Genomic DNA, 12413 nt, shown 5'->3' on the forward strand with positions numbered 1-12413 from the left:
AATCAGAACAGAAATTGTCCATCCCAAAGAGGACAGATTATTTACTGCTATCCACCCCAGTTGGGATTTCTCCCAGCTTTGGGGTCTTTCTGCTCCTTCCTTAAGTGAGGGAGTCTCAGGGGTCCCCCTAGAGCAGGTTAAAGAGGTCCAGACTAGCTGAATTCAACTCCCTAGGGCCTCCCCAGCAAGTCTCCGGGGACAAGAGCTGGCTTTGCAAGGTAAGGATCCGCTGTCAGCATTGGATTTCGCGGTGGGGGTGGAATGGAAAATGACCTCAACCAGGCTGTTTCTAGGCTGCTTTTGGGTTTTTAGTCCCCCTACTTCCCACCCCTTTCTTCCTAATTAACCCCCACGCCTATTAGAGACCCAAACTACTGTAGAATGGTGTGCTCAACTGTATGTCCATAGGCTACCTCCCATCACCCAATCTGAAATCCAGCTGGTCTTTGGTGGGGGCAAAACTACCAAGGGGCAAGATGCTAACTCCATCCAGCTTTCCTGGGTGTTCCAGTTTGCTTGGCATTTTGACATGCCTTCTTACACATACCTATCCTTAGGAAAATCTGGGAAGCCTGGTGTGTAGGAAGGATTATCAACTCCATTTACAGCTCTTCATGGTAGGGCTTGGAATAGGGTGAAAAGGGATGACGGGAAAGACCTGCTGGGGTCTGTCAGAAGCTATTCTGGAGGAGATAGTTGAGAAGAGCATGTTGTAGCGGTTGCGACTAGAGGGTTCCCTGGAAGATGATAGAGGATTCGAGCATCTAAGGTTTAAAAAAAAAAAGAGGGAGAGACTGTCAAAAACACCCTCTTGGAAGAGTGTTAAAGCTGTGGGTGGAGGGTGGTCTAGAAGAGTCCGAAGGGGAGGCCGGAGTGGGATGGCAATGGAGAGACCAGCTGCAGAGATGAACAAAGCAGGCGCTGTGCAGGCGGGGGGGAGGTGCTGCTGTGGGAAAGGGTGGGTGGGGGGACCTTGGGCTCCAGCCCCACAAGGGCGTCTTCTCCAGCTGGCCGAGCCGACGGGACGGGGAACGGGGGCGGGGACTAGCGGGGGGCGGGACCGGCTCGCTCTCCTCCTCAGCTGGCTCCCAGGGAAAAGCAACAGTGTCCTCTGAGCTTTGGGGCCGTGGCGGCCGAGGCCGGCGAAGGGACGGCGCCTCCTCCCCACACCCTCGAGGTAAGAGCGTCCTGTGCCACCATGCCAGCAGATCTCGTTCGCTGTGTGGCTGGGAGGGGGTAAGGGGAAGTCTCAGGGGCCTGGCAGGAGCCCCTGATCAGCTCTGGGCTAGGGGAGTCGAAAGAAACCCATGGAGGAGAGGGCGTCCCAGGTGAGTGCGTGGGACCAAAGGGACTTTGTGGGGAGTCGGTTCCCGGGTTTCCTGCGAGCTGCTTGTCTTTGCCCTCCATGGCGCTGCCGGCACCGCCGCCAGAGGGGGCTCTCGCGATCTGCCCCGGGAGGAACGCCGATCCTTGAACCATCCAGGCACTCGCGGGCACGCTCGCGCCCCTCCCGGACCCCTACAGCCGGGTGGACACTCGCGGGGTCTCGGATGGCGTGTGTGTGCGCGCGTCCTTGTCCTCCTGCACCCCAAATCTCCCCTCTCCCACAGACGGAAAGACTGAGAGCCCCGAAGGGAGAGGGGATCCCCTGGGACGTCTTCCCTCCTGTCCCCGCGCGGCCGGTATGATGCGTCTGGAAGGGATGCAGAGTCCCGCTCGCAGGCACTGGTGTCGGAGAGGGGTCCTTGGGGGGTCCAGGAGATGGGAGGAACATCTGGGGCCACTTAGGGCCTCCTCCAAGGCCGTGCGTCTTGAAGAATGTGTGAGGCCGGATGAGAAAACATGAAGAAGTGAGTCCCAGACTCTGGCCACGCCCGCGCGGTCCGGATTCGAATCCCTTGCGGAGTTCCCCCAGCTGGGGCTGGGCCAAGTCAGCGGGGCTCCCCCGGGAAAGGGAAGTGCGGGCGGCGGCAGCGGCGTGGGATTTTCTAGGCTCCCGCGGACGCTTCCGCCGAGGCTGAGGCGGACGCAAGCGGGGCTTGGCCCGGCGGCCCCACGACCCGGCGGGGGGCCCAGGACTCCCGGGCGGGGCTGCATTCTGGACCCGTTAGCTCAGCGGCCCTTGAGGCTCCCCGCGACTGACTCATCGCGCCGCGGATTCCCCCCACCCACCCTGTCACACACACCAATACAACATCCCCCACACACATCAGACATCCCACACGGTAGACATGCACGGCATCCCCCTCCATCGCCCACGCACGCCCCCACCGTGCATCTCACACATCCATCCCTGACACACCGCCACGCGTTTCGCTTGTGAAAGCCTGACACACACATCTATGCCTCAACGCACACGCCACACACATTAAACGCATCACTCGCACGAGGCCCCCACTCATACACACAGCCCACCACCCACTCATGCACATCTGCACTCACATAACCCCCTATTCACACACGCATAACACCCACACCCACACGCAGTCCACTGCTCCCACATGCAGCCTTACACACTCACACCCTTGCTCACATTATGTAACATAAACACACCCCCGCTCACACAAACACACGCCCCTCTCCCAGCTCATACACGCAGCCCCCTCACACCCGTATCCCCCCTCACATATGTAGCCCCATCCCGCAGCTGCCCCGCAGGGAGCGGGCGGTGTCTGTGAGGCCGCCCCCTTTCCGCTACCGCGCAAACAAGCAGCAAATTCTCCCGGTCCTGGCCAAAGAAAGGCCGCTTGTCCGTCCGACCCGGGCGGGTGCGGCGGCCGCGGCAGGCGGCCCAACACTAAAGCCTTGTCCCGCCCTGGCGGCCCTGGAAAGGGATAGGCCGAGGGGGCGGGGGTGAGGGGCCTCACCCTTGCGGAAATCCCATTCCACTCCGCCCAGCTGACTTTTGCGAGGGGCACTTTCCCAGCACAATTCCCACCACCATCAACACCACCAATAAAAAACATAACCCCCAAACTACACTTATGTCTCTGTCCACCTCTCTATCCTCTGTTTACTCTAAGGCCCCCTGCAGTCTCTCTCCCATTCCTGGGTCCCTGGTCTGCCCTCAGTCTCCCTCTTTTTCCTAAAACTCTCCCATCTCCCTGCCCCTCGGTTTCCCATTCCACTGCCCACAGTACCCCCTCCTCCTTCCCCGGTCTCCCTCTTTGTCCGTCATCCCTCCCACCTGAGGTCCACTCAGCCCTCAGTCTCTCCCCTCCCCATCTTCTTCGGTGTCCCCTGATCTCTCCACCTCTGTGTTCTTCAGTCTCCCCCACCCCATCTTCTATCCGCCGACCTTCCCTCCCCAACACTCCTTTACCCACCTTATCCCTCAGTCTCCTTTCATTTTTCCCTCCAAATCCTTTGCACCCCCTCTCCCCGCCCCATCCCTCCGGTGACCTCCTTTCTCTCTGCCTCACTTTCCTGGTCCTTAAGTTCTCTCCTCCCCCCGGCCCTCGGCGCCCCGCCCGGGCCCGGCGTCCCGCCCGCTGGACTCCCAGCCTCAGTTTCCTTCCCGTTCGGACTCCTTCCTCTGCCGGCGGCCCTTCCTACCCGGCGGATGTGCCCGGGAAAGGCGCCGGCGGCGGCGGACGGAGAGGAACCCAGCCCGGCCCCACAGGCGTCCGGCCACAGCCATGCAACGCCCGGCGCGAGGCCTCCGCTGGTTCCCCCCGGGGCGCAGGTGAGGGCCGGGGCGACCCCGCAGGCTCCAGGGGGGCGCCTGAGCGGCGGGGCAGCGGGGGGCCGGGCCTTTCATCCTGGGCTCCTTCGGTGACGGAGCTTTGGGGCCCTTCCTTAGGCTTCCCTCTAACCCTCCATCGGGAGCCAGCACCCCCTGGAGGGGTGACAGTGGGCGGCCCATTCCGCAGAGAAGGCCGCGGGCGGGTGTGGGGGCTTCCGCTGGGCTGGGAGGCCGAGGGGGCCGGGCCGGAGGCGGGTCAACTACCGGAACCCCAGCCTCGCCTCACACCGGGGCCCTCGGGGTTCCACGACAAATCCAGGCACCGAGGCCCTGCCACCCTGCGCCCGAGGAGGCGCGAGGGCATCTATGCGCGGGGTGCGGGAGCGATCCCCAACGCCGCGCTGGGGTCCCAGGGCCGAGACCCCGGGCTGACCGCGGTGCTCGGCTTCCACCGCCGCCTGCCTCGCACCGCAGGGCCTTTTTTAGGTGGGGCGGGCGGAGTGGGTAATTACAGCCCCAGGGAGTGGGTAGCAGCCCCGCCTGCCGGAAGCGTGTCAGCCGGTGGGGGGCGCCCCGGAGCAGCGTGGCTTCGCCGCCCAGGCACCGGGTGGGGTCCCGGGAAAGAGCGCCCCAAGGTGACGGCTCTATGGGCCCGCCCGCAGCCCCGTTTGTCAAAGCACCGCCTGAGCGCTGGGTTAGTCTGGTGTCTCTTTCCACTTTACCTCGATTAGGTTTCTGAACTGGGAACACAGCTTCTTCGCACCTTCCAATCTCTACATCTTTTCTTATCTTCTGGGTCTCTCTCTACACCTCTCTTCTTATCTTTCCTTTTCCTTTCACCTCCTTATTCCCTTCTCTATTCTCTTCTAATCTTTCTTATTCCCCATCAACCTTATACCTTTACAGTCTTTATCTCCACTTGAAGTTCTTTGGTGTAAATAAAGAAGCACTTTCCTAGCTACCTTACAGGGCAATAGTGATAATACTTCAATTTGACAGATGAAGAAATCGAGGCTTAGGCAGGTGAAGTGATTTGCTCAAGGTCACACAGCTCATAATGATAACTGGCATTTTTATAATCCTTTGCACTTCACAGTGTCATTTAATGTAATACCTGTATCTCCAACCTTTTTTTTTTTCAGTTACCTTAATTGAGGTATAATTTATATACCATAAAATTCACCCTATTTAAGTATGCAATGATTTTTAGTATATTTTTGAGTTGTGCAACCATCATCACAATTTAATTTGAGAACATTTCTATCACCTCAAAAAGAAATCTTGTGCCCATTTACAGTCACTCCCCATTCTTACCCCTAGCCCTAGGCAACACTGAGACTTTTTTTTTTTTTTCCGTCATTATTCCAGTTTTATAGAAGATGCTCAGAGAAGTTAAGTAACATATTCAAGATCTCACCGCTAATAAATAACAAGGTCAGGATTAGAATTCAAGAATCTTGCCATCCAGCCCAAAACTCTTTCTAGTATTACCCCCTCTTCTACATAAATTTCTCTTTTCCAACCCTGAGTGGAGAGAAACAGTAAAACAGTCTCTGATTCCGGAAATTCTTCCCCACAGCCAGGGGAGGTGCCAGGCCTTTCCTCTTCCCAGGCAGTCTTGGGGTGGGTCCCCAGCCCTGTTCCGGCCTTGCTTCTGCCAGCATGGGTAGAAATGGTGACGGAGATGATGCTGTCCAGGCCCGGAAGGGTGGAAGCTGGGAAGGTAAAATTAGCAACTCCATGGCAACTCCACTACCAGGACTGGACACTCCTTGGAATCCTGGCTCCGGCCCCCACTTCCTGTCCCAGTCATCTAGAAGTGACTGGAAGAGAAAGGTGGAAGTGAACATGGCTCTCCTGGGTCCCCCTCCATACCCTGAGCCCACTCGTCTCAACTCTCCCCAGCAACATTTCAGCAGCAAATGGGAAGTTTTTGACCTTAGCATGTAGGCACAAATGAGTACCCAAGGCACCTTCCATACATCCCATACGCTTCTCAGGAACCTAAGATGTGAGCAGGGGAAAGACGATGGGTGGGGGAAGTTCAAGTGCTGGTTCTGGATCTATCTTACCCCTGATTCTAAGGAACCAAGTGTCCTACAGCGCCAGGTCAACTTAAGAACACAAGAGTCCTATATTCCCAGTATTAGTCACACTGAGTTTTTTAGCAGATTGGATTGGGGTGAGGTTGCTTTCTGGAAAAGAGGGGGTATAGGAGTCGACACATAGAGATGACAGGAATGGCTGAGTTTTCCCTGTTGTGTCTCCTTTAAGAAAGCATCCTATTGAGACCCCTGGGGAAAAGAGACAAAAGGAGAAGAGGTAAGGGAAAGGTTGAGAAAGGGAGCTCCCGTTTCAGCCCTGCCACCCACCTGGGCACCCTCTGGCTACCAGTGTCCCTCGATTCTGCTTCTCCCACCAAGGTAGATTTCCCCCACCCTGCTTAAGGCTCCAGATGGCTGAAGGTCTTCAGGCTGCCAAGACCTGGGTTCTAGGTATCACAGGGCAAGAAAGCACAGAAGTATGGGTTGGACCATATAGAACCTGGGTGGGCTTGGCATGGTGTAGTATCCATGCTGTGACTGACTAGGACCTGGGACCACCTTACCCCTGGGATACTCCTTAGCTGCCTCTGTGAGGGTACTGGAAATGATGGTGACCGGTGCTGACTCTGCCACAGAGCCCATTCCTTCCTCCTTTCTGCCCTGGCCTCCCTCCTGACCTCCTGTCTACTATGTCCTCAGGAATTCTGGAGCCCCAGGCAGAACCATGGATGCTCTCAATAGGAACCAGGTAGGCTCTGGACGCAAGACCCAGGCCATGGTGCAGGTGAGTGGGGTTGGGGCCTGGGTCGGGGGAAGTGGGCAGCAGTGGGCTCTGGCAGCTGGTGAGGATGGGTTCAACTCTTCTACATACCCACCATCCCAGCACAAGGGTGAGAGCAGCAGTTCTGCTCTTCTCTGCCTTTCCCCAGGTCCCAAGCCTATTAACAACTCAGTCTTTATCTGAATCAGGTTAATTGGTTCACCCAGAAAATACCCTTTGAAAGTCAGGAAGCAGTTTACAGATTGACCCTGTAAAACTGCAACACTCTCCTCCATCCATGGCCCATGCTCCCTTTTAATTTAATTTAGCAGGGGCAAATGGTGGCCAAGTGGACTGCACGGACAATACAGTGAGCTCGATTGGCCCTCTTGTGCAGTTGCCTTCCTCCTTACCCAGTCCCACCCCACTACCCCCTTGCTAACTTTCTCCTTGTCCTTGTCTTAATAGACAAAAGGGACAGTTAAGCCAAGACTTGAGATAAATCCAGGGGGACCAGTTAGTGGCCTAGATTCAGATCTAATTATGGTTTAGTGTAATGTTGCCATGTGCAAGACTTTGGACTAAGCCTTTCGACACTGTCAGAGTCCTTTGGAGAGGGGCAAGGGCTGGAGCAGGTGCTGGTGTGGCTGGACCAGGGTGGCAAGGTGCTGTTCTGAAGTCCCTCATGATGCTCATCCCCCACCCTTACTACCTGAAGAAAGGACCCTTGGACCTGATCGAGACGGGCAAAGGACTGAAAGTGCAAACAGACAAGCCCCACCTAGTGAGCCTGGGCAGTGGGCGACTCAGCACGGCCGTCACCCTCCTGCCGCTGGAGGAAGGTGAGTCTGGACAGGGTGTCCTGCCTACCACCCCTTGATCCTTGTAGGCATTCCTGCCCTAGAGTGCAGGCTCTTGCATGTGTTGGGGTCCTTCTTCTCTGCATGGACAATGTTCGCCTCCCCCAAATGGGAACCCCTCTACCAGTTTGCTTCCTGGCCTCTGCCTACCCAGATTTCTTTAGCAGGTAATCTGGCTCCATGGCTGGGATTAAAGATCAGCTTAGAAACGAGGAGAATGCAGAGAGAAATAGGAGAGCACATTGCTCTTAGCAACCAGTGTGTCCAGGAAAAAGGGGTCCCCACTCCAGGGCAATGCCTGGCATGGGAAAAAGTAGTGGTGGAGAATGGAGGGATGGCAGACAGGGCAGCCTCCCAAGATAAGGCCCTGGCACAGCCCCCTTCACCTTTCAGCTTCTGCCCTCCCTCTCTCCTCTCCTGGCTGCACTTGTTGCCTGGGTGATATACATTCCCCACATTCTCCAAATACCAGTCTCAGGGGTTCTTGGGGGGGGGGGGCTGCCCTTGCAGAAGCAGTGAGGGGAGAGGCTCCCCTGAAGGGAGAGGGAGTAAGGGAGGGGCGGGGTTGCAGGTGGCAGAAGGGAGAGAGAGAAGTAAGAGAGGAAGATTTAGAAGAAATGAAGAGGGGAGCAGGAGACAAAAAAAGGACTTAGGGAGGGGGAATTAGGGGGGGTACTAAGGGAAGGTCTGCAGAAAAGAGGTCCTCCTTCTCTACATCAGGCAGAGTCTGGATCCTACTGTGCCCTCTGGCTTTCCCATGTCTGGGCCAGAGTTTTCTCTGCCTGAGAAGAGCTGCTGCCACTTGCCGCCTGGACCAAGCATGGGGGCCCAGTAGGGGTGGCTGGTTGTGGGCATATACTTGCATTGTGGCCCTCCTTGCCCTGTCCCTGCCTTCTCAGCCTGGGTGACCCTCTGACTCAGTGTGTCTCCTGTCTCCAGGGAGGACAGTGATTGGCTCTGCGGCTAGGGATATCTCACTTCAGGGTCCGGGCCTGGCCCCAGAGCACTGCTACATCGAGAACCTGCGGGGCACCCTCACCCTCTACCCTTGTGGCAATGCCTGCACCATTGACGGGCTCCCTGTCCGACAGCCCACCCGGCTCACTCAGGGTAAGGTTTGATGCCCCCAAACAGAGGGGGGCCTCTGTTTAGAAGCTTGCGCATTTGGGGTGCAGGGGAGACCTTCTGTGGTGGTTTCCATGATAACTGTCCCAGTGGCTGTATTGGGGATGGAGGTGCTCAGGTGCATCTGGATGTGCCTAAACAACATTCCCAACCCCTCCAGTTCCAATTCCTGCTATCGAAGGGCATGGGGTGTAGTGTAATGCTGGTTGGTGGAGACTGATGAGAGCTGCAGTGAGACGGGAACAATGACATTGTTCCATGATGCCAAGAGAGAGCGTTTGTGAAGAGCTGTGGGGGTGGGGAAGAGGACAATGCCCCAGAGGGGGATGGGGCCAGGGCAAAACCTCATGTCAAAACCTGAGGTCATGGCCCTCCTGTCACAGTGCTGTTCACAGCAGCTCTTGGGTCATGAATATGGTTACCACCTGTTTCCCAAAGCCACAGGCCATTATTTTGTGTAAGGTAGTTCTAAAAACTGAGCCTCTTGGTTCCTATGGTTACCAGTCAGGCAAAGAGCTGTCCCAGGTGGTACCTTGACAGACCGGGTGTATTCGCCCTGGAAACAGGGTTCTGGGCACCAGTTCATACAGTGAATTGTCAGAATCAGGGCCTGGGAAAAGCAGATTTGGGGGAGGGGGTAGGTGGGGTTAACATGAGGATGATCTCAGGGCTCAGTCTGGCTCTGAGCAGGACGCCCAGGGCCGGGCATTGTTTTCTGGGTCCCCCTACTGGCTGGAAGTTCCTTTGAAGTGGCAATCCCCACCTCCCTCCACTGCACCCCCTGCCCCTCCTTCTGTTCACACCTCTTGGGGCCTTTAAATGCCACTCCCTTCAAAGTTGACCCAGGAGACCACTCCTTTCTTCCTGCCTGTGGTGGAGGGGGGCCACTGACATCAGGGAAGCAGGTCTGACAGCGCAGCAGGAAGGCCCTTGCCTTTCCCAGGGCTTCAGGGTCTCTGACGTTGGGTGAAAGGAGGGACCCCCGTAAACTGGGGCCTTGGCTATGATGTCATCTGATTTATGACAGTCTTCAATCTCAAGGGGAGCATCTTCCCCAAGATTTGAATGTATGGAGGTAAAACAAGTAGAACAGCAAGGAGAGGTGGGGGCAAAGTTCAAAGAAGGCTGGAGAACGAGCCTAGCCCTGACCCTCACCCCCCCAATCATATCTTGGGTGAGAGAGCATTCTTAGCCCAAGGGTTGGGAACAGTGTGGAGAAACTGATGTCCTGCATGCCTCTGCTGTCCAGTCCGAGAAGACCAGCTCATGTAGCTCAGGAGGAGAGGAGAGGGAAGGCCTGGGGCCAGGATGGAATTCATAGGCATTTCCTGTGGCCCCAGTGACCCCCGACTCTTGCCCATCTAGAAGTTCACCCTGTCGAGTATGTTACCCTCCCACTCTCTTCTGACCCTAAACCCCCTTCCCTTTTTCTCCCCACCACCCCCAGAGCCTTCTTGTCTGGACTTGCCTGTCCCAGAAGCCTGGCAGCCTGGGGAGGGGTAGGCAGAGGCACAAAGGAGCGGGTGTTCTCTCCAGCCCTCCCCCTCCCCCGGGCTCCAGGAGCTGAGGGTTTCCTTGTCTCATCTCTGGAGCAAGGCATCAAGCCCAGCCCTGCCTGGCCCCACTCCGGACATTCTTGGGAGTGCGTTTCCCTGGAAACTGGGTGGCTCGGGGGTGCATGTGCTATCTCTGTGGGTCTGCGTAACTGGAGTGTGTTTATGTATCTCCGGATGTGTTTGTGACTCTGGGCTTGTGCGTCTCTCTGTTTGTGTCTTTCTTTGTGTTTACGGATCAGTATGTTCAAGTGGGAGGGCAGGGGTGAACTCAGGACTGCTGGTACCAAAATGTCCACGTGTGTGCGCCTGTGTGTACATGAGAACTCATCAGCCGCATGCGTATCCGTAGGCCTACGTACAAGAGGATCATTTTCCCTGCCCTGTTTCCCTAATCCAAACTTGTAGAGGGGGCCCATCTCTTTGAAAAACAGAGGCCAGCCCTGGGTGCATCGTTCTGGGCACCATGCCCAGCCATGGGCACCTCGGAGGGGAACCCTTCATGATCAGCAGAGATGGCAGTGACAGGCTTTTCCAGCAGGAATATGCCTGGGTGGGAGGAAGAGAGGAGGCAGGCAGAAAGCAGATGCCAGCCTTTAGCCCAGAGCCATGGACTGGTGCGGGTACCAGGAAGATCCTGATTTCACCCCCTGGACCTGGATGCATTGGCACATCCCATGGTGCCCTCTCCTCTACAGAGCAAGAGTTGCTGGCAACAGGACCAAGGAAGTGAGGCAGAATCTCAATCCGGGTTTGGGCAACCCCACCCTGGGACCACAGTGCCAGACCACATGAAAGTTCTGGAAGGGGACTAAGCAGAGGAGGATCCAGAAAGCCTCACACTCAGGGCCCCGACTTTCTAGATAGCAGGTCCCCATCCACTCCCAGCCCTGGTCTCCATGTCTCCTTCACTCCCTAAGCCCCTCATTGGTGGGTAGGGGCTTGTGTGAGGGCCAGCAGGGGAGGCTCCCAGAGCACAACTGAGGGAGCCAGGATTCCTAGGTTATCCGTCTGTTTCCCTCTGGGATCCAGGACACTGACCCTCTCCCTCTCCCACCCAACCATCAGTTATTCCTTCTGCAAATTGGGAGCCGAAGCCCCCAGTCTTCCTCTTGTAAGACTGATAAAGACCTTAACCAGTAAAGCTCCAAGGAAGAAGAGAAGAGGTGAAGGGGAAGAAGCTAAGGCTTCTAGCTTCCCACTCCCTTGTGTCTGCCTCCTGCCCCATTTCTCACTGGCGGGCATCTTCCACGTCTGTCTATGTCCGTCCAGCTGGCTGTCAGAGTTTCCAGACCGATGAATCACTCTTCCTGAGAAGGATTTTTACAAAAAATTTCCCCGCCCCCTGCATTTTGCATTTGACTCTCTGTGGCTCTTCCTTTTCCTGCAGAAGGAGAATAGGAGGTGTGTGCACATGTGAGTGTGTGAGCTATAGTATGGCAGTGTGCGGAGGTTGGGGAAGGAGGATATTCAGCAAGAGTGGAAATTTTACCTGAATATCTCTATGAAGGTTGACTTTTTATTTCAGTCTCTCCAGGAACCGGGTGAAAGGATGTCTGTGCCTGAGTGTGTGTATAATTGAGAGGGGGTTGGCACCTGTGGGGGTGTGCCTGTGAGAAGAGAGGTGTGTGAGAGACAGAGCGTGTTTAACTGGGGTGTTTGTGTGACCCAGAATGAGCACAGCTGAAGTAGTGTTGGCATCTGAGCAAGTGTCTGTGTGTGTCTGTGAGGTATGTGGGGCTCAGTGAGTGGCTGAGCAGATACCTGTGTCTAAGAGAATGCCATGTGTCCCATGAAGTCCTGGTGTCTAAGGGGGTCAGGTCCTGGGAACGAGAGGCAATCCCTGGGGCTGGGTGGCAGATACCTGCCTGGCTCAGAACCTCAGCCTGACACTGGGGGCTCCAGAGGCAGGTGGCCCCATTTCCCAGATGGGAAGGGTGGCTTACTGGGGGGCCGTTGCTGGGACTGGCACAACTGGACATTGTGACTGGGAGGAAGTAGAGTTGGTTTCCGGAGTCCCTGGAAGATGGGCTGGCTTGGAAGGGGCAGTGCCTTGGTCCAGCCTGGCTTGTGGGGTGTATGGGGGGAGTGTGTGGAGTGGGGGTATTTAGGATGGAGACCGGAGCTGGTTTCCATGTTTCCCACATTGCACAGAGCCAGTACTACCACGGCCTGAGCTCCAAGCCTGAGGGTGACCTTGTCACAGTGGCAGACTGAGGGCCAGTGCTGGACCTAGAGACCCAAGAGTTCCCCGAATTCTCATCTCCCTAATATATGACCATGGAGGTCATTGAATCCAACCTCATTCTGTAGAGAGGGAATCCAAGGCCAGAGCATGTGATCGGCCCAAGGTCACACAGCCAGTAGGGGCAGAGCTGGCCCCAA

At 56.4% G+C, this 12413-nt stretch overlaps 1 protein-coding gene across 9 annotated transcripts in view; it reads left to right on the plus strand.

Moving 5' to 3' along the window:
* Positions 1-12413, plus strand: part of PHLDB1 (pleckstrin homology like domain family B member 1) — a 45802-nt gene continuing 33389 nt past the window's right edge. For 3 of the 9 annotated variants that reach the window (XM_037841653.1, XM_037841656.1, XM_037841655.1), the window contains exons 1-4: positions 1199-3685; positions 6430-6514; positions 7209-7332; positions 8290-8460. In XM_037841653.1, the coding sequence (XP_037697581.1) occupies positions 3639-3685; positions 6430-6514; positions 7209-7332; positions 8290-8460 (427 nt within the window). In that variant the 5' untranslated portion in view covers positions 1199-3638. Of the gene's footprint in view, positions 219-1081; positions 1178-1198; positions 3686-6429; positions 6515-7208; positions 7333-8289; positions 8461-12413 lie in introns of those variants that run through there. The other 6 variants (XM_037841658.1, XM_037841657.1, XM_037841659.1 and 3 more) reach the window with 4 other exon arrangements.

This window comes from Choloepus didactylus, chromosome 6, assembly GCF_015220235.1.
Source record: "Choloepus didactylus isolate mChoDid1 chromosome 6, mChoDid1.pri, whole genome shotgun sequence".
NCBI lineage: Eukaryota > Metazoa > Chordata > Mammalia > Pilosa > Megalonychidae > Choloepus > Choloepus didactylus.